The sequence below is a fragment of the Silene latifolia genome, chromosome 6, assembly GCF_048544455.1.
Source record: "Silene latifolia isolate original U9 population chromosome 6, ASM4854445v1, whole genome shotgun sequence".
NCBI lineage: Eukaryota > Viridiplantae > Streptophyta > Magnoliopsida > Caryophyllales > Caryophyllaceae > Silene > Silene latifolia.
Genome location: NC_133531.1, coordinates 93,977,935 through 94,000,786, shown reverse-complemented (window position 1 = coordinate 94,000,786; position 22,852 = coordinate 93,977,935). Strand labels below are relative to the sequence as shown.

The following is a 22,852-nucleotide window of genomic DNA, read 5'->3' as shown; positions in this document are numbered from 1 at the left end:
ACTTAATGAAGCATAAAAGTGAATCCTTTGAGAAATTCAAAGAATACCAGAATAGGGTACAGAACCTATTGGGTAGAAAGATTAAAACACTACGTTCAGATCGTGGTGGCGAGTATCTTTCTCACGAGTTTGATCAACACCTCAAAGACTGTGGGATTGCCTTACAGTTAACTCCACCAGGAACACCTCAATTGAATGGTGTGTCCGAACGGAGAAATCGAACACTACTTGATATGGTTCGATCCATGATGAGTCACACGGTATTACCTGATTCATTATGGGGTTATGCTCTTTGTCGCCGCTCTAATACTTAAATCAAGTCCGTCTAAAACTGTTGACAAGACTCCATATGAACTATGGAAGGGAACGGTCCCTAACTTGTCCTTTATACGGGTTTGGGGCTGCGAGGCTTATGTCAAGTGGAGACACGAGGATAAGCTCGGCCCGCGATCGGTCAAGACATACTTTATAGGTTATCCTAAAGGAACGCTTGGTCATTACTTTTATTCGCCAACCGAACAACGTGTTTTTGTTGCGGCTAGTGCGACATTCTTAGAGAAGGAATTTCTGGAGAATGCAAAGAGTGATAGAACCTTCGAACTGTCGGAGATTCCAGAACCAAGTACCGAGCAACCATTGGAGGAACCAGTTCATTCAATCCCGGCTGCGGTTAATATTCCTGAGGAACCTAGGAGGTCGGGAAGAGTCTTTATTCCTCCAGACAGATACATTGGTATGATCGAGGAACATGACATAGATGACATTCTACTCTTAACAAGTAGTGAACCCGCAACCTATAAAGGTGCCATGACTAGTTCTGACTCAAAGCTATGGCTTGAGGCCATGCAATCCGAAATGGACTCCATGTATGAGAACAACGTGTGGGACCTTGTTGACTTACCTGCTAAGGTTCGTCCCCTTCAATGCAAATGGCTTTACAAGATAAAGCATTCTGTGGAAGGTCAACAAGATATCTATAAAGCACGACTAGTTGCTAAAGGTTTCACCCAAGTGCCAGGTTTGCACTGTGATGAGATCTTTGCACCCGTAGTCATGCTGCGTTCCATTCGGATTATCTTAGCGATTGCCGCTTTTCATGACTATGAAATTTGGCAAATGGACGTGAAAACCACCTTCTTAAACGGCTTTTTGGAGGAAGAGTTGTACATGGTACAACCCGAAGGTTTCATCGATCCAGAACATCCTAAGAAAGTGTGCAAGCTTAAGCGTTCCATTTATGGACTTAAGCAAGCATCAAGGAGTTGGAATCATCGCTTCGACCAAGTGATAAAAGAAAATGGATTTACTCGATCAGTCGAGGAACCATGTCTTTATATCAAGTCGAGTGGGAGCAAGATTGTCTTCCTAATATTGTATGTTGACGACATACTCCTGATTGAGAATGACATACCTCTCTTAACTTCGGTGAAAGTATGGTTGAAGAACCATTTCCAGATGAAAGATCTGGGTGAGGCACAAAGAATTTTGGGCATCCGTATCTATCGAGATAGATCACGTCGGATGTTATCTCTCAGTCAAGAGTCTTACATAGACAAAGTCCTAGAGAGATTCAAAGATGACTAACTCCAAAAGGGGTTTCTTCCTATGGCTCCAGGGGTGCATTTGAGCAAGTCTCAGGCACCAGAGACACCGGAAGAGAAAGAGCGCATGGCACGGATCCCTTATGCCTCGGCTATAGGATCAATCATGTATGCCATGATATGCACACGTCCGGACGTGGCATATGCATTGAGTATGACAAGTCGATTCCAACAAAGATCCGGGTGATTCACATTGGATGGTCACAAGAACATTCTTAAGTACCTACGGAGGACTAAAGATTGGGCATTGACTTATGGAGGCGAACAAAAGCTATGCGCAACCTGTTACGCAGATGCTAGCTTCCAAACGGATTGAGATGACTCGAAATCTCGATCGGATTCGTTTTTACTCTTAATGGCGCTCGCAGTCACTGGAAGAGTTCCAAACAAAGTGTTACAAAGAGATTCTACGACGAGTCCGAGTACTATGTCGCGTCTAGACATGTACAACGGAAAGCTCATCTAATCCGAAATTACGTGGAGCAAAAGGAAGTAGTGATAGAAAAGATTGCTACAGATGATAATATAGCGGATCCTCTCACTAAACCATTACGACAAGATAAGCATGAAGGGCACGTTAATTCCATGGGAATTAAACGTGTTCCTGAGTTGTAGTACTCTTTTATGGATTAGATTCATCTTCTTGTGTACTCTATACGACATCATCGTTTTGATATTTATATATTTTGTTTTTCATGTGGAATTGTACGACAATTTTGAACACCCCAAAGTGAACTCGAACAAACATTATATTTTTCATCCTTAATTGCCCACATGAGCTGATAACTCGGCAATTATTTTGTGACGTTGGTTGATGGTGGGTTCAACGAGCCATAAGTCAACCGGTTGACCGACCAATCACGAGGCGAGTTATACGGATATCTCGTAGGACACAATTGTGACATCGACGTGGAGTCCTAAATGTTTTATAACATTCGGTGCCCGGTCGTGGATAGGACCTCCATAGTGATCCTAAGAGTCGATTCTTTTGACTATCGATTGTCTCTTGAGACTACGGCAGATTTTGGGTGACTTTGGTTTCTTTCTCACGGTCATCCGTAACAGGGGCCAAGTAGATTTTTTCTGGGTCATTTCATGTTGTGCTTAGATCGGAAGGAGTCGAGTTGAAGGAAATATTCACCTTTATCAGTACTCGATATTTCTCGGGGCCACTCGAGGAGTCAGAATCGAAATGCATGGCCATGCTCGGATACGGATTCGTTTTATCGCTTAAGTTACTCTCTAGTCGGAAACCACTCTTGATACAGATCGATTGTAAAAATACGACCTTTGCGGATCCGGATCTGCAAATTGTTTTACATTGAGTGGGAGAAATTTTAAATGAATATGAGAATCGGTTATCGCACATACACTTGTACGGACAAGTGGGAGTTTGTTGGAGCTTGTGTCCTCCAGTTAGTGCGGATAACGTCATTGCACATACACTTGTACGGACAAGTGGGAGCTTGTTGGGGCTGGTGTCCTTAACAGTTAGTGCAAGGACTTATAAATCTCTAAAAGGATCAAAGGGTATACTTTTGTATTATAATCCGTTGGTCCACGTTTATCAATAACGGTTGGCTTGCTAGATAAGTTTGACGTTATTGTCATTCTGATGGCGGTGATCAACGGTCCCTAAAAGTCACACCTATAGGATACGTTTGAGAGATGTGACGGTATGAAAATACAGTCATATTGATGCCAAATTTGACTAACCAGGTAGTCCGAGTTATTTGACTAATAATTAGTCAAAATGTGATGTTGAGATATTTTATTTAATACGGATTAAATAAAATGGGCTTAGGCGAATTAAACAGTTAATTCGTAAATTAAATATAAACGGTTATATTTAATTAATGTATATTGAATCAATTATACAATATTGTCTTTGTCGGACATGCATTAATATATCGGCTAATCCTTGTTACTAGACGATATTTTAAAATACCGATAACCGATGACAATTTATAATGAGACCGCGTCATATACATTTAGTAATTTGGAGTCGGACCACGAGTTAAAATGAAGAGGAAATGGAAAAGCCCATTTCCTCCCCTTGGACTCGGTTTGGCCGAAACAAAAGAACAAAAGAGAGGCTCTCTCTCTTTTGTTAATCTAAGCATAATCATTTGCATACAAACTAGGGTTTTGAGAGATATTTTTCCTCTCAAAATTCAGATCTCACATCTAAGAAAAACTCACACAAGTTCTCTCAATATTGCAAGGCAATTAGAGAACACATTTCTAGCACAAGGGCATATTCTTAGACGATCATGGGTGCAACAATTAGGAGGAGGTCTACTTTGATCTCTCATTGCCGAATTGCACTAGGACCGAAGGTTATTTCTAATGCATTATCATTTTTCTCATGTTTTCGTTTTATGACAATAATCACATATAAAATTTGCGTTATAGTCCTAATTTTATAGGGTATTATACGGATATTACCCCACAAATATAATATTTTAATAATATTTTTTTAGTATTGTAAAATCATGAAAATAAAGATTTAATCAAATAATAATATAAAAGTACATTTACAATATTACCATAGTTTTTATTTTCACATTTTTGTTTGTTTTCATTTCATACCCATAGGTATCATCTCATACTCACCCCTTTTTGGGTATGAGAAACTCATACCTCATGGATTTGAGGTATGGGTATGAACCCCTTATGTTTGACAAACAAACACTTGGTACGAGTTTGACTCATTCCAAACCCATACCTCATACCTTTTGTGTTTGAACCAAACACCCCTTAATGTGTCATTAAGATAAAGATGATTAGTTTGTCTTTTTATTATTATATTATACTCCTTCCTATTCGGTGTTTTCTTCCCTTTGATATGGGCACAATATTTTAGGAGATGATTAAAGAATGAATAAAGGAAGATGGTGGGGTTTGTGAATTGGAGAGAGGAATGAATAATTAGGGATTAAATAATAAATTGTGAGTTAGGTGGGGTTTGGTGATAGGTGAGAAGAATGAATAAAATAAGAGTAAAAGTTGGGTGGGGTTTGGTAGTAGAAGAGAGGGATGAATAAAATAAGAGTAAAAGTTTCCAAAAGAAGAAAAGTAAGTCAAACTGAATAATCCGTTTAAGGAAATATGGAAGAAAATAGTGAATAGGAGGTGGGAGTATATAGATATATAGTAGAGCTGATCATATGGCCCAGGCCCGCTAGCCCGACCCGGCCCAACCCGATTTTTCCCCTGGCTTGGGCCTCGATTTTAGGCCCGAAAAGCCCACGGCCCGAAGCCCATGGCCCGATTCAATATAATAGGGTCGGGTTTGGGCCACCTTTACGGCCCGAATTTTGGCCAGGCCCGGCCCGAACATATGCAAAATTTACGAATATGTACAATTTAAGAATGTTAATAAGCATTTAGTAAAATAATTAACCAATCAATTGTTGTATTGTAAATAAACCGTAATAACTTGTTTACATGTATTAGTTTGATAAGGCTTAGTATTTTCCTTTACCAGTATTTATATGATAAAAAATGAGCTAATAATTTTGTATCATACTAATGCCGATAAATTGTTTACCATTGTCGGCGTGTTAAGTCGATGTTTTTGAGCCTAAAGAACAACAAATATCAAATCAATTACAATACTACAACAACATACAGTGAGCAACGCACTAAAATATATTATTACACTACTAAAAATTGTGCATTTAATTTGTATGAGTCACCTCAAGCAGTACGTTCATAAAAGCTACATTAGGTTACTATGGAGTACTTCCTAATTGACAATACTCGAAAAAAATCACACAATTCTATACGGAAATTTTGATAACAAATACACAAAGTATCTAACTTCATAAAGGGAATTTCTAAACTTATTTCAAGAGGAAAAATATTTAGCCCGAATTGGCCCGAAAGCCCGCATGGGCCGGGTTTAGGCCAATAAAATAGGCCCGCACTTGTAGCCCGACCCGGCCCGACCCACACACTTGGGCTTAATTTAATGTTTGGGCCCGGCCCAAACCCGGCCCGGCCCATGATCACCTCTAATTATATAGATATAGATAGGCCGATGTCAACGAGTGAATTGTTAGGGTAAAGTAGGATTGATGAAGCAATAGTGAAAAGAGGTGTGTAAAATGGGCTCCCAGAAATTTATGCGACCAAAGGTAGAAGAATCTGACAACAATGGTGTTGGTGTGAGTCGAAACCTATACGTAGCCAATTGCGGTCCAGCAGTGGGTCTCTCCTTCGATCAAATATCAATGGCATTCTCCCAATTTGGTCATGTCATTCACGTTTGTGCCGCCGACGACACTGGAACACGCGTCATTGTCTCTTTTGCCCAACATACTTGTGCTCAATCTGCTTTTGATGCCTTCAATGCCCGCCGTTGCCCCCAACTCGCCGGCCGTTTCTTGCATATCCGGTACTCCGTGCCCCGCCCGCCTTCTCCGGTAACTAAACAATTTAATGTTTGGGCATGCTACTTAGATATCTTCTATCTCAGTCAATTGCTTACCTTTGCTTTTTTTTGAAGGGTTTGGAGGATGGTAGTTGGATTTGCGTTATTTTCCCCAACCCAGTTACGGAGTACTCCCCCGTCCTGGTCATTTGTTTATCATTAATTTTGGCACAAAGACTAAGGGAAGAGGGATGTCCTTTGATGATAAGTGGACAAATTGAAATTGTTCATCAAAAGAAGTCCCAAAATAGAAAAGTAAAATAATTGACTAAGACAACCTAAATGGAATAGGTAAACAAATGACCACGACGGAGGGAGTAACTGTTTTCCTTCGCTTTTTTCTGTCAAGGAAGGAGAACAAATGACTGAGACGGAGGGAGTAGTACCTACGTGCAGATGCTCTGACCTTATACTTGACTTTGAGGCCGATGGTTTTTGTAATCTAAAGCCGAAATGCACATTATTTTAGGTACGAACCCATGATTTTGTGGATGTATGCTCAACTGCTGAGGAGCTAAACATACCTGGCCTTTACTTGTTTCACGACTTCATAACTCCCAATGAAGAGAAGGTTTGTAGCTTCTCAACTTTCAACGACATCTAGTTAGTTGGCAATACCGGTAGATACACACTATACCAAAATTCATACTGCAGTATTTCTTAAGTGCATTTACTAATCTTTTTCATTCCTAGGAACTACTTGCAGCTGTCGATTCTAGGCCTTGGATAAGCCTTGCTAAAAGAAGGGTTCAACATTACGGCTATGAATTCTGCTATCAAGTAATCATTTCCCTTTGATCATATTGACTTTCTGCCTCTCAATTGTTTATGCTGAGTAACATTATTGTTGTATCTCGTGTCTTTTTTGTATGTTAGCTTATATGATGCTTCTTATTTTTTAACTGATAACTGTGCAAAATGTTGTGTTAATGACTCTGAGTGTGAAGTTAATTTTTTGGGAGAACAACTGTTCATGTGTCACTTAGCTCTGTGTATGGGACTGGAGCTTGTGCTGCCAGTGGCCAGCTTGCCATCACTATTACAATATTACACTCCTATGTTTTAGTACTCCGTAGTAGTTTTTGACTTCTTTTATGGTCATTGGTAGACTCTACCTGCACACCTTATACTGATCTACAAGTTACAACATGTTTAAATGACCATATCTGAATGTCTCTCTTACATAATGATGACTGTCTAATTATCCTCTGGGTTTGTGGAAATGCATTTAACGTAATCATAATCCATTGCTATCATTAAGTACAACAAACATTGTAGTATTGTACTGAAGGTTGTTGTGTTGTAAGGCTGGCATTTTGATGTGTAATTGGGAGACAAAGTTGAAAGCGCTAGTAGTAGAGCATCCGCTCTACCAACCTCAAGCTTGTGGGTTAAATTCCCTTTCCACACGCTTGTATGATTAAGGATAGCTTCACGGAGTACTTTTTAGACATTCATGATGAGTTTGGTTCTTTCCCTCTGCTTCTTTTGCCAATCATCGATGTGAAATTTGTTCTGATGATGAATTGTGATGAAGAAAGCTATGTTGACATTCATTTATGAAGTGTTGGTGATAACATCAAAAAATTATTGGCTCTTGCGTCTTGGGGTTTGGGGGGGGGGGGGGGGATTTGTTCCCCTTTTCTCCTCTATGTTGAGTTTGTTTTTGGCGACTTCGAAAAAGCTAGCTAATACATTGAACATGTATGCAAAGTGTGCATTGGAAGACTTCAATAGAAGTTTCAAATGCAAAATGCACAGCTCTGAGATACAAGTACATTTGAAAAAAGGAGTAAATAACCATAACTTGGATTGGGATTTGCATACTCTTCTCACGATAATACATGCTGGGCGTCAAATAAGTGACTAGAGATTTTGTGTGAACCTCACAAGAAAAGGAGTTATATCGTTGTAGTTCAAATAAACAGTTCACCTAGACAACGACGTGTCAAAATTCAATTCAAGAACTACTTTAATTTCAACTTCAGATTGCCACTGGATAATAAAAAACATACATTTGCAAAGTGTTATGCATCATTACCTTGTCTTCATCTGACTACTTGTGTATGCTTGATAAAAGGAAAAGGAGCATATTATTCCTTCTGTTTTTCTATTGTGCGCTTTACACCTTGTCTCTGCCCACATTAACTGAGAGATTTTATTGAATAAGCTTCTATGGTTTAATCTACCTTTAAATGCTTCAGCCAAAGAGATATTGACATGTTGTAGGTAATGACTTGTTAGGTCGCCTTTAAGTTTTGAGCTAGTGTCAACTAGTTATTACACTGATAAATCATACAATTCATGTATGAATGGCTTAGTCCCTGTAGATTGTTCGCTGAGATCAAGAAAACTTGTTGACGGCTACGACTATTTTTTTTTTAATGGAAACAGACCAGGAATGTTGATACACAGAGGTACTTGGGTGTGCTTCCATCTTTTGTTTCGCCTGTGCTAGAAAGAGTCTGGACATCCTCTCTTGAAGATGCTACAGCCATAAACCTGGATCAGTTAACGGTATTTGCTACTCTCTCCATTCCTCACGAATCATGATTCTATTGATATGGCTTTTTGCACAGTTTTTGAGGTAGAGCTAAAAAGTGGGGGTCTTGAGGGCAAAATTCCATCACTTCCCCTTGTTTCTCGCCCTCCTCAATCTAACTTCTCCAGCCCTCCTTACCTCCAATGAATGACCACCTCCTGCACGTAAAAGCCACCATCCACCATGACTGTCGACCACATCATCTAACTGTTGCCCCTTCACCTTACTTTAAAAAGGCGCGCCTTGGAAGAGACGCTACCCAAAACGATGCGCCTTTTAGATAAAGCTCACTTAATGAGGTTCATTAGTACGCACTTTTTACATCTTTTTCTTCTAAATCTTTAATTATGCCATTTCTTTTCCCCATTATTCCTTAATTTTACTCTACATGTTAAATTAAAAAGAATACTAAAAAGGGTATTGTTGCCGAAAATGTTATTTGGAAAATACTAATTTGTACAATTGTACCAAATATACAGAACCTCGCGTCTAAAGGCACACGCCTTCGCCTTACGCCTTGCGCCTACTCACTTTAGCCCCTTGGCGCCTCTTCAAACTAAACCCTTCACCCGACCACCGCACCTAAATCATTGCACTTCACTGAGCCACCCGACGAACTTAATGTTCCTCCCTCTCTCTTCCGCAATATGCCTTCTCTTTCACACATCTGGATGATAAGTGGTGGATGGCTGTTTTCATGTTTGGTTGCTTGTTCAAATGGAGGAGGTAACTTACGGTGGTGGCACCATTTTTGCAGTAGGGTTTGTTTCTGGTGGCTGAGGTTATCGTGGGGTGGTTACAGTTTTGTCGAGGCTTGGTGAATAGGTGGTGGATTGAAACGTAAATGGTATAGAATCAAGTGGAAGGGTAGAAAGTGGTGGTGGCTCTAGAAGGTAAAAGGAGGTGGCGGCTCCGTTCAGGCTCGGTGGTCGGGGTGTCAATGGCTTAATGGTCGGATATAACCGGTGGTGGCTGGGGTGTAAGGGTGGGTTGGGGGAGGGGTATCGGTGGTGGTGATGGTTGGGTGGTAGGTGGGGCATGGAGGATTTATTGGTTTTGGATGATAGAAAATAGTAGTGTAGTCTTTCGTGAAGCCAAATTTGATACATTAATAGAAATGTGTATAATCAGGTGGAATGACCGAAAATGGAAAATGTATAGAATCAAATGGAATGAAGGGAGTAATATTCACCATACTCGATTCTTAGACACTTGTAATTTTATCTCATCTTCTTTTGAGATTTAGTAGTGTTCTATAAGTAGTTGTTATGTTGACATTGACGGTCGTTTAAATTCTTGCCACAAATATTTTCCAGGTAAACGAATATCCACCAGGGGTGGGCTTGTCCCCTCATATTGACACGCATTCTGCATTTGAAGATAAGATATTTAGCCTTTCTTTAGCAGGACCTTGTATCATGGAATTTAGAAGATATCAAGATGGTTGCTGGCAATCTGATTCCGCAAGTAAGGTTATGCATGGGGAAAGTTTAGAAAATTCTGCAAATTTTGTAAAGAAGGCAGTATATCTTCCCCCGCGGTCGATGCTTCTATTATCAGGGGAGGCACGCTATGCTTGGCATCATTACATTCCACACCATAAGGTATCCAACCTCCTATTGGATGTCCTCAAATGGTACCGTTGGAATTTTAATTTAATTGTGATCTTGTTATGATAAACTTTGTGAATAACTAAGCCATCTAAGTGAACATGATTGACTTGAGGTTGATGACATTGGAAGAAGGGGATGTATGCCATTTCATCATATCGTGTAAAATTCGGATGTCAATATAGAATGACCCAATATTTGACCTTTAAAAGCTTATCACTAAAGACGGTTAGGAACGCAATTTCACCCATACACCTCTAGTTGTCATCTTTATCAAATAGAAAACAAATTTGGGTGTGCACTTACGATAGGAGAAACAAATAATCCGACCATTCTGTGTGCTTCATGGTTTTAAGTGGCGGTGACGTTGATATTATGTGTTTGGCAATGGAAAATAATGGTATCAATACTATTTGGATACTCTTCTACCGAAAACCTTTTTTTTTTAACATATTAAGCTGATGGAGACTGATAGAGCACGATATGAAATTTCTGGGGCTTGAGGAGAGTATGGTGACGGAGAGGGCACAATGGAGGGAAAGGATACATGTGGATTTTTAGTATTTGATGTTATTTGACAGATTTAGTGTTTTTATTTAATTTTTTAAAAAAAATTATTTGTTCTTCTCTCCTTTATTACACTTTTTTTACCAACCACTTTCTTATATATTTTACTTGGTTTACTTTTAAGGTATTCCGGATCCTTAAATTCTACTTCGGTTTTCAAAATCGTTTTAATCTTTATTCTCGATTTAAATTTTAAGTTTTTATAAAAGAAATCCGGAATTCGATTTTAAAACCTGTAAGTTTACCTTGACTTTGTATTATGTTTCGCTCTTTTTTTCCGCATTTTGAGGTGTGCGTTCACCCATGGACGGTTCTAAAGGATGATTCATGTCAGCCGACCCCAAATCATTTTGGGATTAAGGCTCTGATGTTGTTGTTGTAACATATTAAGCTGATAAAGTGTTATTCATACTTGAATGTATCAGTCCTCGAATAAGCTTACATGATGCTGTACTCTATTTATTAGAGGACAGCTGGACTTGGATGTTTGAACATCTCTAATGTGTTTTTATGTCGTCATGAATGCCGTAGGTTGATAACGTGAAAGACAATCTTATCCGGAGGGCCTCCAGACGAGTATCTTTCACACTCCGTAAGGTACTTAAGAATCCTTTTGATTTTAAAGTTATGGGTTCCTGACTTCTTTCTTTCCGTTGACTTTTTATGGTCTCGTGTTGTTTGTTTCTTAAAAAACAAATGTTCGAATGTATATCGTCCTTGAAAGTAATTTTCTTTTTATAGATAAATAGTACTATTCCAGCATGTATACCAGAGTACAAGGAGTTCTTACATGAAATGAATTATTAAGTATCCAATTCCCTTAAAAAGGGTAATTGGTGTATAGTAACTCGATCACATGTGGAATCTTCCGATTATGAGCCCTGAAGAATTTGTCATTGAAAGTATTTTACTTTCCTGTTTCCAGTTGTTGGAAACTTCTTTCTTTATGCTTTGTATTATTTCCGCTATTTCCTGGTGGTGGATTGGTGAATTCCGATGATTGTCCTATTGAAGGAAGTCATCAGAATTCATAGAGGAGTAAAATTCTTCATAATCACATTTATTGCCACATAGTCCTTAGAAGCCAAACTATTTATTCCATACTATATGTGGACTCAAGAGGTGGCAATCATTGACACGACTCGAAAACACAACACGAACCCGACACGAAGTTAGCGGGTTAGGGTTAAGTTGTTGTGACCCATTTAAGTAATTGGGTTGACACGAACACGACACGAAACTTAATGGGTCGGGTTAGGGTTGAGCTCTTTTGACACGAACCTGACACGAATAACCCATTTATTTAAATGTGTGATAATATATTTGAGTTGAATCAATAATCCAACCAAACAACTTAAAAATAAGCATTTTCATTCATCATTTTTGAGATAATAGGGCTATAAAACTGAGTTTATTTTATTATTTTATTGGGTTAAATGGGTTAAATTGGTTCAAAATGACCTCCTAAAAGATAAATGGGTTAAATAGTTTGGGTTGGGTTATAGAAAAATTAATTGGGTTGGGTTAGGGTTGAGACAAATGACCCGTTTATGTCGAGTTTATGTCGAGTTAGGGTTGGGGTAGTGGTGACCCGTTTAAAGTTGACACGAACACGACACGACCTCACGACACGACCTGATCTGTTTGCGAGGTCATTGTGGAGTAGAGCCTGTGAACGACAATTCTTAATGCAGTCAATTGACTTCCTACTAGGAATCTATATAAGTCTGCTATGTTTTATATTCAAGCGTGTCACGGATCGTTATAGATTTGGCCGCATGGATATGCTATTAAACTGAGCTGTGACAGCATGACGATCAATTACAAGATACAATCTCAAATTTAGATTTAATACCATGCAAAGGGCCAGTTTTGTTCTTTTCTTTATGCTTTCCCTCGAACTTTTATATGTATTTTCCACTGTGGACATGGACTTAAGGTGATAGAGACCAACAGACAGAGATTTCTATGGATCAACAGAGGATGAGTTTACCATCTTATAGATGGACATGAGGCTCTTGTATGGATAACTTGGTAGATGAAGGTTTCCGGCCAAGTGTCTCTAATCTAATCTCTTATGAATGAGGATAGGAATAGGTTATGTACGAGTAAAGCACTACTCGTGTATTCAAAATTGTGTTTCTTGTTTAGAAGCTGGCTTAATGCACTACTCCGTATAGGATACTGCTTACTCTGGTGTTTGTTGTTTATTCAAAATTGAGTGCTCACCAGTCCCTTATTGTAGTCGAAGATTTTTTCTTGACTCCCTCAAATGGCAAGGTAACATGGTTGGACATGCGAAGCCTTACTTGTATTAACAACAGTGTGTGTTTCCGAAAGACCCATATTTGAAATTGCACCAAATGACTCCTATACCATAATAGAAAAAAAAATTGGACTATTTGATGAGTATTTTAATTTATTCAGAACGAGAAAATGGAGCAGAGCTTGTTTTCATTGAAACTGGACACTTATTTTGTTTAGTAGCTAACCAAATGTTGGCTTGTTACAAGTTACAGAACATTTTGTTACTTGGTTGCACATTGTGACAGCCTAATTTAGTAGCTAACCAAATACAGTATTGACTTGTTACAGGTTAGAACAGAACCTTGCGGTTGCGAGTATGTCAAGTACTGCGATTCTCAAAGGTAGGGTCAGCCACTTTTTTATCCCAAAGTGATTCCCTTGGCCTGCAAATGCGATCCTACATCAAATGATGACCATTAAGTATGAAGCATTAGTGCCTATGATCACTGTGACATTATTCCTGATTTTTGGTGCAATTTATTCGTGGTGTGATTTCCATTTTTGACGTGGATGTAGTTCGTAGCAGGAGGCAAAAATTCCAAATTTCAGAAATATATTTCAATCTGAAAATGGCATCAACTCTTTTGACTGGCGTATAAGAGTGTTCCATTTTTTTTAGTGATTTGATATAATATTGACGCAGCATCCTCTCTCTTTACGTCTGATGTAAAATTGTTATGCATTGTAGTAGTGCGGTAGCACCTTCATCCTATTTGTATTGCCCTAATTTAACGATAATGGTCTACGTTTAATTTAACAATTAAGATTTTCAAACATTCATGGAGACAATAATACCGAGTATAAATTTACACAGTTGCATAGAAATTTTCATATTATTTCTGAGATATAACTATTGTATATTCTGAGAAAAGATCACAAAATATTACAAGAACATTGAAGAAAATGTCAATTAAAAGCTACAGATAAATCTTGCCATCACTTCACCGAATTGCAGTACATCACTCAGGAATCATGAGTCCTGTCTCCTGACCATGGCATCTCCTGGTTTGTTCAACAGCTATACCATGGGATTAGGTATATACTAAATTGCCAATGTATCTTGAAACATGGGAATTTTGTAAGAAAAAAAAAAGCGATTTGTCCAAAATCACCCAGCTGGAAACCGGAATTAGACTAGAATAAACCCCGTCAAGTTTTGTAGGAAACCCAAGTTGACGACCCACCCTGGGTCCAGCACGTATTTTGTTGGGCATTATGTTGACGCGATCCAAAGTGATCATTGAAAATGATCTGATACAAATTTGCCAGAATCTAACGAAAATGAACAAATTGAAATTACGCTTACTTTTTCTACCTAATAAATAGCAAAAGGTGCATAAACAACCCCGAAATCATCTGTTAGCCAGCTTTGTCCCTGTTTTCGATCAGTTCTATTGGCATGTACACATACCTGGGATCTTCCTCTTTGGGCTTGTATTAGACCATAAATTACTAGTTGCTGAAAACCTATACTTCCGCATTTTCTTGATCATGCCCAACTTCTCCTGAGAGGACAAAAATTGAGATGTAGATTACAAAATTCAATAAAGGTCACAATTAATCGTTTCATAGAACATGCACCAACTGGCAACTACAGGAACGCTTACCATGCAATGCTTTAATAAGATAGTCTAACTCTGAGAAACAGTAGGGGGTCTGGGAAAAAGGAGATGGTAACTGATATACGAAGAACGCAAAATGATGATGATCAGGATCATTAATTGGTTTTGAAGTCTCAATTATTTTAATGTGTTCTCCTCTGTCATAACATGGCTCTGCATTTTGACCAGCAACAGTTAGACCATGATCCCAAGCTGTATTTAGAACCTGTTACAAGAGAGCCTGTTTAGATTCCAGAACTTGATTAGATTACAGAACTTATATAATCACAGCAAGTGGAACTACAGAAATTTGAGATCATGTATCTTGCCCTTGTGACACATTAAAACATTTAATAAAGAGAAAATTAAAAATTTCCACCTTTTCTACTACACTTTCTCAAAACTCCCACTATTTTCTATTTTTTTTTTTTTCAAAACTTCTACAGCATACTTTTTCTAGACATTTTCTCTTGCAACTCCCACCAAAAAACCTATTTTCACCAAAATAAGTGTCATTAATTACGGAAAATCATTCATGAAATCTCTTTAATTTTGTCTAAAAATAATTTTTGGTAGAAGGAAAGAGCATGAACGAAAATATGAGTTTTATTTAGCATAAATGACCATTTGGTGGGAGTTTTGGAGGAAATTTTCAGAATAAGGTGGGAGTTTTGAATAAAGTGGTATGGAAAAGGAGGGAGTTATGAGTTTTCTATAACAAAAACAATGTGAAATATCTAAAGTTCTATTAAACAAAACAGAAAAATGTTTGACGAATGAAGCTTAAAATCATCAAAATGCTTCATATACTCTTTTTTTCTTCCTCTCCTTTTGTCTTGTAAGGCTCCCTTTCTGTCTCCGCAAAGGAAAGGGTCGTACCGAACTCCATATACCTGAGTTAAGGGTCCAACATGGGCGTGGCATCGAAAATGAAGACTCGAAGTAACACAGACTCTCTTTTTTATCTGCCATCAGAACAGGAAAACTGTACCATGTAAAAACAATCACCTGCCAACTCAAGCCATCAGGATCAGCAAGCACATCTTCATTTCCCTGAAAATGAAGAGGGGCTGCGGGACAAACAAACTTCATTGTCACAGAATGCTTTTTGAGAATTTCAAGAACTGGAGAGTATCCATCCCTATTTGTGGGATTATAATATCCTGCTGTAAGCTCTGATGCATGACTTGCGGTCTTGTACCACCAATAGACTGATGGTATCTGCAAAAGCAGCAGTAAAATGTTAACTGACGAATCAAGATATACGTATGCTTTGGTGACTATAGGTCAATTTATATTTGAAGCGGCTTAGTTCACAAAAAGAATTTCTGGTGGAGTGCAAAAAGAATGAAAATATGGAGCATTATTCAAAGCTTCCCTGACATTTCAGACCTAACCTCCTGCCAGGTGTTACTTGTTCGAGGGGGAGGGAGTGGGAAGGAGCTTTTAAGTTAGCTGAGGCGAAAAGAAAATACTACATTTCTCTGACCTACACTTCAATTACTCACTCTAGGAGCATACCCGGTTATATTATATATTTCCAGGAGTACTAACTGTATGTAGTCTATGTCTGGAAAGCATACTAGACAGAAGATCGACACAGGCGGACGTAGGGACTCCTACAGCATCCCCTATTCATAGCTCTGCGCCCGCCTTTAAGGAGTTAGCTACAAAATTATCTACTTTTGAAACAAGACTAAAGTAGTAGATCTTTTAGACTCTTATCGCCGTGGAGGAAAAATAAGACTCTTTGGTCGAGCTGGAGGGGAAGAAACAGTACTCATTACGGAAGTGAACAACAATATTGCAAAAGCTCATGGGGGCTTCCACTAAGACTCCTTCAAATAGAACTTGATTTTTTCAGTTCATTATAATCCCTAAACTCAAAGAAAAATGACACTATGAATTTGTTATCTTACTTTCCTTCTCTTACGAGATTTCTTTATGAAGCGATCAAATACATGCAACAGGACATTCAACTCCTTGGACATATTATGCAAAAAGCCCAAAAGATTCTTTTCAACAACTACAAGGTCAACATAGTGAATTGGGTTACCCTAGCATCACTAGCGCTGCTGACCACAAACTTACAGTCGCCAGGACTCAGACACATAGATCCAAACCAATACCATTATACCATAGCCTCTAGCTAAATCAAAGGAGGCACCCTAACCAATTCCAAAAAAAAGAAAACAAGGTGCTTGTCAACCCCATCAACATCGAAGTCACTCATAATTCTTGCATTTCTCCCGATAATGCAGCAAATCTTCCTAGAAATTTAATTGAGAAAATAATTGCAACAGTTTTCATGTCAATGTGAGTATCAGAATCTTACTAAGCCTAAAATAATAAAATGCATTATTAATGAAACAAAGTAACCGCAATGGAAGAACATGGTGTACGAGAAACGCTTGAGATCAATGATAAAGAGAAGGGACAGAAGCAAAAATGCAGAATTACTTGTTAGGGTAAGGATCAAGGAAGTACTCGGTACAGTATTAAGTATTAACACATTTGAGCCTACATAGATTGACTTAACTTATATTTAAAGACAAACTGCTGATTAATAAAAAAAGGCAGAAGATAATAGTATCTGAAACGCTTTATGTATAAAGCATGTTGATTTTACAAATTTTCATTTTTGGCACAGAAGCTTAAAAGAAAAGTAGGTAAAAACAACTAATACCTTAACAACAATTTGTGTCTTGTCAAATGTAAGGGTGGCCAGTGATAAAATATTATCAGCATGATCTACCAACATTTGAGCATACCAGTGCAGGAAAAACCGGCCAAAGTAGCTATCATAATCACCCTTTTCACAGAAAAATCCAGTTTCACGAGGTCTTGAATTATAAAGACCCGCGTTATCAGGACCCTTGGCCCAGAATGAGTGCCCATGAGCCTTGGCAGCCTTCCCCAAATTCTGTAGCAAGTATCTGTCATAGCACTAAATTAAAACTGGAGTCATGTGGAGTATGATCCAAGAGGAAAGAAAATACAAGGTCTAGGACAACTGTGCTTGAGTTTTCTTTGTTGATTGTTTTCTTAACCAAATGTCAATCTTTGTTTTTCCTTCTCTTTTTATCTTTTGCTTTTCTGTTTTGTTCCTCTCTTTTCCTCTTTTATTTACTTCCTTCGTTCCTATAGTTCCTTGTGTCTCTTCACGAAAGCAGATCTTATGTACGCTAACAAGTATTATACTATTAGTAACAAGTATTAATGTATTATACTCTTAGGACAACTGTGCAAAAACATGTTAGGCTTGCTCTGCAGAGTCATAAAAATAGTTACGTCTCCTAAGAGTATTATACCAGTAGAATAACATCATTGTACACTATGGTAGGAGCCATTAAGGCGCTGCCACGCTATGGTGATGTTGTTAGTCTACAAACTTTCGATACATGGATAGGTTGATGAGTGATTCCAGAAGTTCAAAGTTACTAATAGTATTAACTCAAGAATAAGGGGCAGTAACACGATAGTATGAAACAGTATGTTCAGTTCACCAGTCAAGACTAGCAGGGTTATGCTTTAAACCAAGCTGATGATTTGTTAATTACCGTGAATTTTGAGGATACAATTTGGTGCGGTCAAGGGACTCCAATTGTGCAGGTGAGTTTAGCTTTTAAAGGAAGGCTATAGATGATATGTTTGTCTGATTCTGCGTTTGATTCTATTCCAACTGAAAATTGCTTGCTTAATTCTACCAATGAATATAATATTGTACATAAGGTGCTTAAGAGCCATACAAATCTTGCGTCGAGGAGATCTGGCATTGGTTAGAAATGGCGATATAGCAATGTAGTCCGAAGATTCTGAACTTTCTCTTTTAACTGGCTTGCTATCAAGAGATTCTGGTTTGACTGAATCAGTTGAAGAATTTACACCTATTAGCCAAGGTCATAAGAATGGTTCACGTTTGGGAGATGGTTCGAACCTTGTGGGGGTGTCCTTTGTAGATGTCGTGAATTCTGTTTCAATTGCTCACAGTTTGATGAATAGAAGAAAGCTCTGAATGTTGCCATGGGAACCTTACCTTCCTCTAAACTGGTGTCTTCTATGTCCTCTAGATCAAGATGTACGTACAGTTTGTGTTTCCTCTTCATCCCAATTGTCTCGAGTTAAAATGCCCATGGGGTGTGAAATGTCACTCAACTTTTAAAAATAATGAGTGTAAAGCTCTTGATCCTAATAGAATGCGGGTGATGGATGCTTTGGAACTTCACTTAAATGCCACGGATGAACATGTTTTCAAGAGGATGTATGAATCCCAACACATTGATTAGATAAATATGAACAATAAATCATTAAGATTTTGGAGGGTTTGAGCACAGATGAGTCCAGAAGGAATCTGCAAATAAAGCTTAATGGTTATTGGTTATTGGAGTAGTTTTGGGTGCTTCAGTCACTTGCTTGAGGCTGTCATAGGTGTTTGGTGACTTGTAGTTGATGTTTCAGTTTTAAGGTGAAAGCTGGTAGAATAATAAAAGTACGTTAGCCAAGCCAGGAACTTAATGATGTTTGCTGTGCCAAGCCGCAGCCCTTAAAAAAGTCGAAGAGAACTTTTGCAAGTGTTTTATTATTTAAAACCATTGGCGCATCTTTGGGGAGTCTGCTGATTTGGCGAAAGAATTAGAAAATTTATTGCTTTCATGATCTTTTGTGCTTGAGTTGTTTTCTTGTGTTTTGTTGGTTCTTACTCTTGTGTTCGGTCGCGTTCCCTTTTGTAGCATTGGCTCAATCCGCCTTTGACCTCTAATACTTAGCGGAAAAAAAGTAGAGTCAAGTCAGTCAACATCATAAAATACCTGAAACTCACCGATACCAGGATACTTCCACCCCGACCTTTCTGGGAAAGAAGGAAATTTTAGCTCTCCGGAAGCTCCAAGACCAATTTCAACAGCAGAAATAAGACCATCACCAAACAAATCGTCGAACTCTGAACAAAAACTTCTCATGAGGTCATAGTAAACCTACATTTAGTCACATCACGCAAAACTACTAAGGACAAATATTTTCTGTTCTCTTTTTCTGATGCAAGCAAGCAGAAGGTGCATATGGATTACCTCTATACCAGTTCTCCCTCTCAGCACCCGTTCTTTGTCAATTCCCCATGATAAACATTCCGTGTTCCTCCGACCCTCACGATCTGTGAAAAAAATGTCTTGATTGTCTTTACCAATCTCCAGGACCCAGTGAGGCAGAGAAATGAAAGCATTACCAGCATCACCACCTCCATACTCATGAAAATTCAGAGCAGCCTTCAAAAGGTTCAAAAGTATGGCACACGTCATGAGCAATTCCAGAGAAAAATGACCTATAGCCTTGCCATATAGAACTATCAAATTTAAAGGGTCCAACTAGTGAAAGCATGACCAATCATGAACCTCTTGGAGCTCCAATTTATGTTACACTGACTTGGTTATTAGGGTCAGGCACAGATGTCCAAAACGGTTTTGTGTGTTGACCTAAAATGATGTGCCGTGTGATGTCAGAGTATCGAACCCGCGCTCCGCAGGCAAAATGAGATGTCAAAGTAACATAGATTGAAGCACGAACACTTGTTTCAATGCAGTAGAAACAAAAGAACATAAATGGTGTATTGAACCATGATCGCAAAACAAAAGAGAAAGAATGATCATGACCAACTCTATATATTAAAGTATTAAACTACAATTACCTGCAATTTTAGCTGAATTTCTCTGATGATCATGAACAAGTCTCTATAACCCAACCACACGTACTTCTGTGGACTCCAGCCTTCAACAATTCCCCACCAGCACTCAACGAAAACACCATCTACATTTAATGACTTGAGATGCTTCAACTCCTGCCTAATGCCTTCAGGATCAACTAGTTGGCAATAGCTGTTTATGATGCCGCTCTAGCACAATTAAGCCCATAAATTATTGGAATTGGATATAGTTAAATGAATTTAGGAAAATAGAAATGTAAGTTTGAGAATGAAAATTGTACAATTACTATCTCCGACACTTAAAGCGGATATATTAGAGGCTCGAAACACACAAATATCAGAAACTGCGCAGGTTCTATAGATGTTCTTTTAAGCATGGGAGAGGATGAGTATAAAATTCGATGCATAGAAAGAGCATCACTTTTGTTCCATCGCCACCATGACCAGAGTGCTACTCATTTTTAATGCCACCACTCATATGAATGTTAAGGCCCCACTCCAAATTCCAAAAGAAAACTTGTCACCAAACTCAGTGACAGTAATAACTTTCCTGTGTCATGCTATCATCACCAACCTACGAATACAAATCTTGAGACCTCAGCTGATGGAGAGAATCTATTTGTGAAGGCTTGATTTTTTTCTCTCCTTTTGATTGTATATTGTTTTCTTTTGCTTAGTTCTCGATGTTTTCGATTGGAGACTACACACAGACTTTACATGTGAAAAAAACTCAAATAATCAGCACAATGTACAGAAAAAACAAACAAGTGGCCACTTACTGCAAGCTTAACATATACAGGAACATATGGAGTTCCAGCAAAATTGTCTTCACGCCAGCCGGATTGAACATCATGAATCAACTAAAAACACAAAACTCATAGTCAGATTCAACATAGCTGGGTCTCTTGCCTAGTAGAAGCCGAAAAAATACAGAAGTTTGACAAGGTTGAGCGATACCTGATGGGCTTCCAAAGATTCAGCGGAATCAACATTGCTGGTACTTGTATATTTTTCGCTCTTTGTTTCCATGTCAGTAACTACAACAGAATAAAGGGATGCTGGTGACAAATTTTCATCAATTCTGAGAGCTGTTGGCTGACAATCTAATGGTGCCTTCATGGAACAATTCTTCAAAGAACTACCAGAAAGGGTACTTTCGGATGACCTGACAGGCAGTCCTGCTGCCTGTGAAAATTATTAGTTGATGCGATAAATGATGCGACAAAGAAGAAGGGAAAGGAAGCAGACCTCGGGACGGCGGTAGGTGGTACCATCAGAATCAACAATCCAACCGGCATTACGGGCAAGGGCAGAAAGGACATCATTCATGTCAGCACGAGATGGTAGATGGAAATTGCCGTACTGGCGGAGGCCGGAGAGCATGCGGCTAGTAATGGCGCGCCGATGGCGTTCTCGTAACTTGGTCCGCTCTTTCTCCTTTTCCCTCTCTCTACGCCCGCCTCCAGCATTCGTTGCGGTCACTGCGAACCCTCGAGGACGCCGACTGGTGGAGGATTTAAAGGAAGGTTCGAGCTGAGTGACATTATTATTATTAGGGTTTGGGTTTGGGAATTGAGGATGGTGATTCGAGGTGGTGATTGCAGGTGGTGGAGGAGGAACTGGTGTGGTGGTCATCTCGCCGGCGTCGTTCATTGCTCAAGGGGACAAGGATTATTGTGTGCGGAAAAGGGCACCTCAACTATCTACGAACCCAACCAATCCTTGGTTGGCGCAGTGGTAGCATGGGGCTGCGCTTGGTAGGGGGGGCTGCGCTTGGTAGGGAGGTCTGCGGATCGATCCCCACAACAGCGATTGGGAGGGGTTTAAATACCGTAATCCTTGGATACGCCCCAAAATCCGGATTAGTCGGCCCAATGTGGTTCGGATTACCGAATGGTTTAGACCAAAAAAAAAAAAAAACTATCTACGAACCCAACTGATTTTTTACTTACTTTTTCACCTAATTTTCCAACTTTTAACTTTTTCCATAAATGTCAAGTTAGTAGTTTAAATGACCCCCACATCAACTAGTATAAATGTCAAGCTAGTTGTAATACTTGTAAGTTGTAACTAGCTTATCGTTGGACTTACTCTAAACAATTAGTAAATAGATTATAATACATTTGATATACTAACACCAGCTATATAATTTCCTAGCATTATAATAAAATTTTTAAGTTTTGTTTTATTTTAAAAACTAGATTTTGTGCCCGTACGTTGTACGGGTTATAATATTGATTCGTCTTTAATTGTATTTTCGCAATTGAGAAGCTGTGTTTACTTTCTAAAAATTAGTTTTCTCGTGAGAATGTGAGTATATACAAATACATTGAAATAATGAGTTAACGGTTCGGTTCAAAGAACTACTTTGTCGAAACGGTTTCGTCAATCGAACCTTAAAAATGGACGGTTTTTCAGTTTTACGGTTCGGTTATTGCGGTTCGGTTTATTCTGAACACCCCTAATTTTATGCAGTTACTAAACAACGAAG

At 38.7% G+C, this 22,852-nt stretch overlaps 2 protein-coding genes across 4 annotated transcripts; one reads left to right on the top strand and one right to left on the bottom strand.

Moving 5' to 3' along the window:
* The first annotated feature begins 5,631 nt into the window (after positions 1 to 5,631).
* Positions 5,632 to 13,683, top strand: LOC141587009 (alkylated DNA repair protein ALKBH8 homolog). Its single transcript, XM_074408421.1, has 7 exons — positions 5,632 to 6,031; positions 6,509 to 6,610; positions 6,733 to 6,819; positions 8,434 to 8,556; positions 9,898 to 10,185; positions 11,290 to 11,355; positions 13,354 to 13,683. Exons 1-7 carry the CDS (start codon positions 5,714 to 5,716, stop codon positions 13,408 to 13,410), a joined length of 1,041 nt encoding a protein of 346 aa, XP_074264522.1. The 5' UTR covers positions 5,632 to 5,713; the 3' UTR covers positions 13,411 to 13,683.
* A 32-nt stretch (positions 13,684 to 13,715) lies between these two features.
* LOC141587007 (beta-amylase 8-like) lies at positions 13,716 to 22,158 on the bottom strand. Of its 3 annotated transcripts, XR_012519681.1 has the most exons (11): positions 21,610 to 22,158; positions 21,319 to 21,546; positions 21,141 to 21,221; positions 20,347 to 20,550; positions 19,733 to 19,927; positions 19,475 to 19,639; positions 17,353 to 17,613; positions 15,675 to 15,887; positions 14,673 to 14,892; positions 14,477 to 14,570; positions 13,716 to 14,337 (listed from the first exon to the last, which is right to left on the bottom strand). XR_012519681.1 is itself a non-coding variant. In XM_074408419.1 (10 exons), exons 1-10 carry the CDS (start codon positions 22,012 to 22,014, stop codon positions 14,533 to 14,535), a joined length of 2,010 nt encoding a protein of 669 aa, XP_074264520.1. In that variant the 5' UTR covers positions 22,015 to 22,158; the 3' UTR covers positions 13,716 to 14,532. The 3 variants fall into 3 exon arrangements, 2 of the variants coding, with proteins under 2 accessions (XP_074264520.1, XP_074264521.1); XM_074408419.1 differs by having other exon boundaries at positions 13,716 to 14,570; XM_074408420.1 differs by lacking the exons at positions 13,716 to 14,337; positions 14,477 to 14,570 and having other exon boundaries at positions 14,777 to 14,892; positions 15,658 to 15,887.
* Between the last annotated feature and the right edge of the window lie 694 nt (positions 22,159 to 22,852).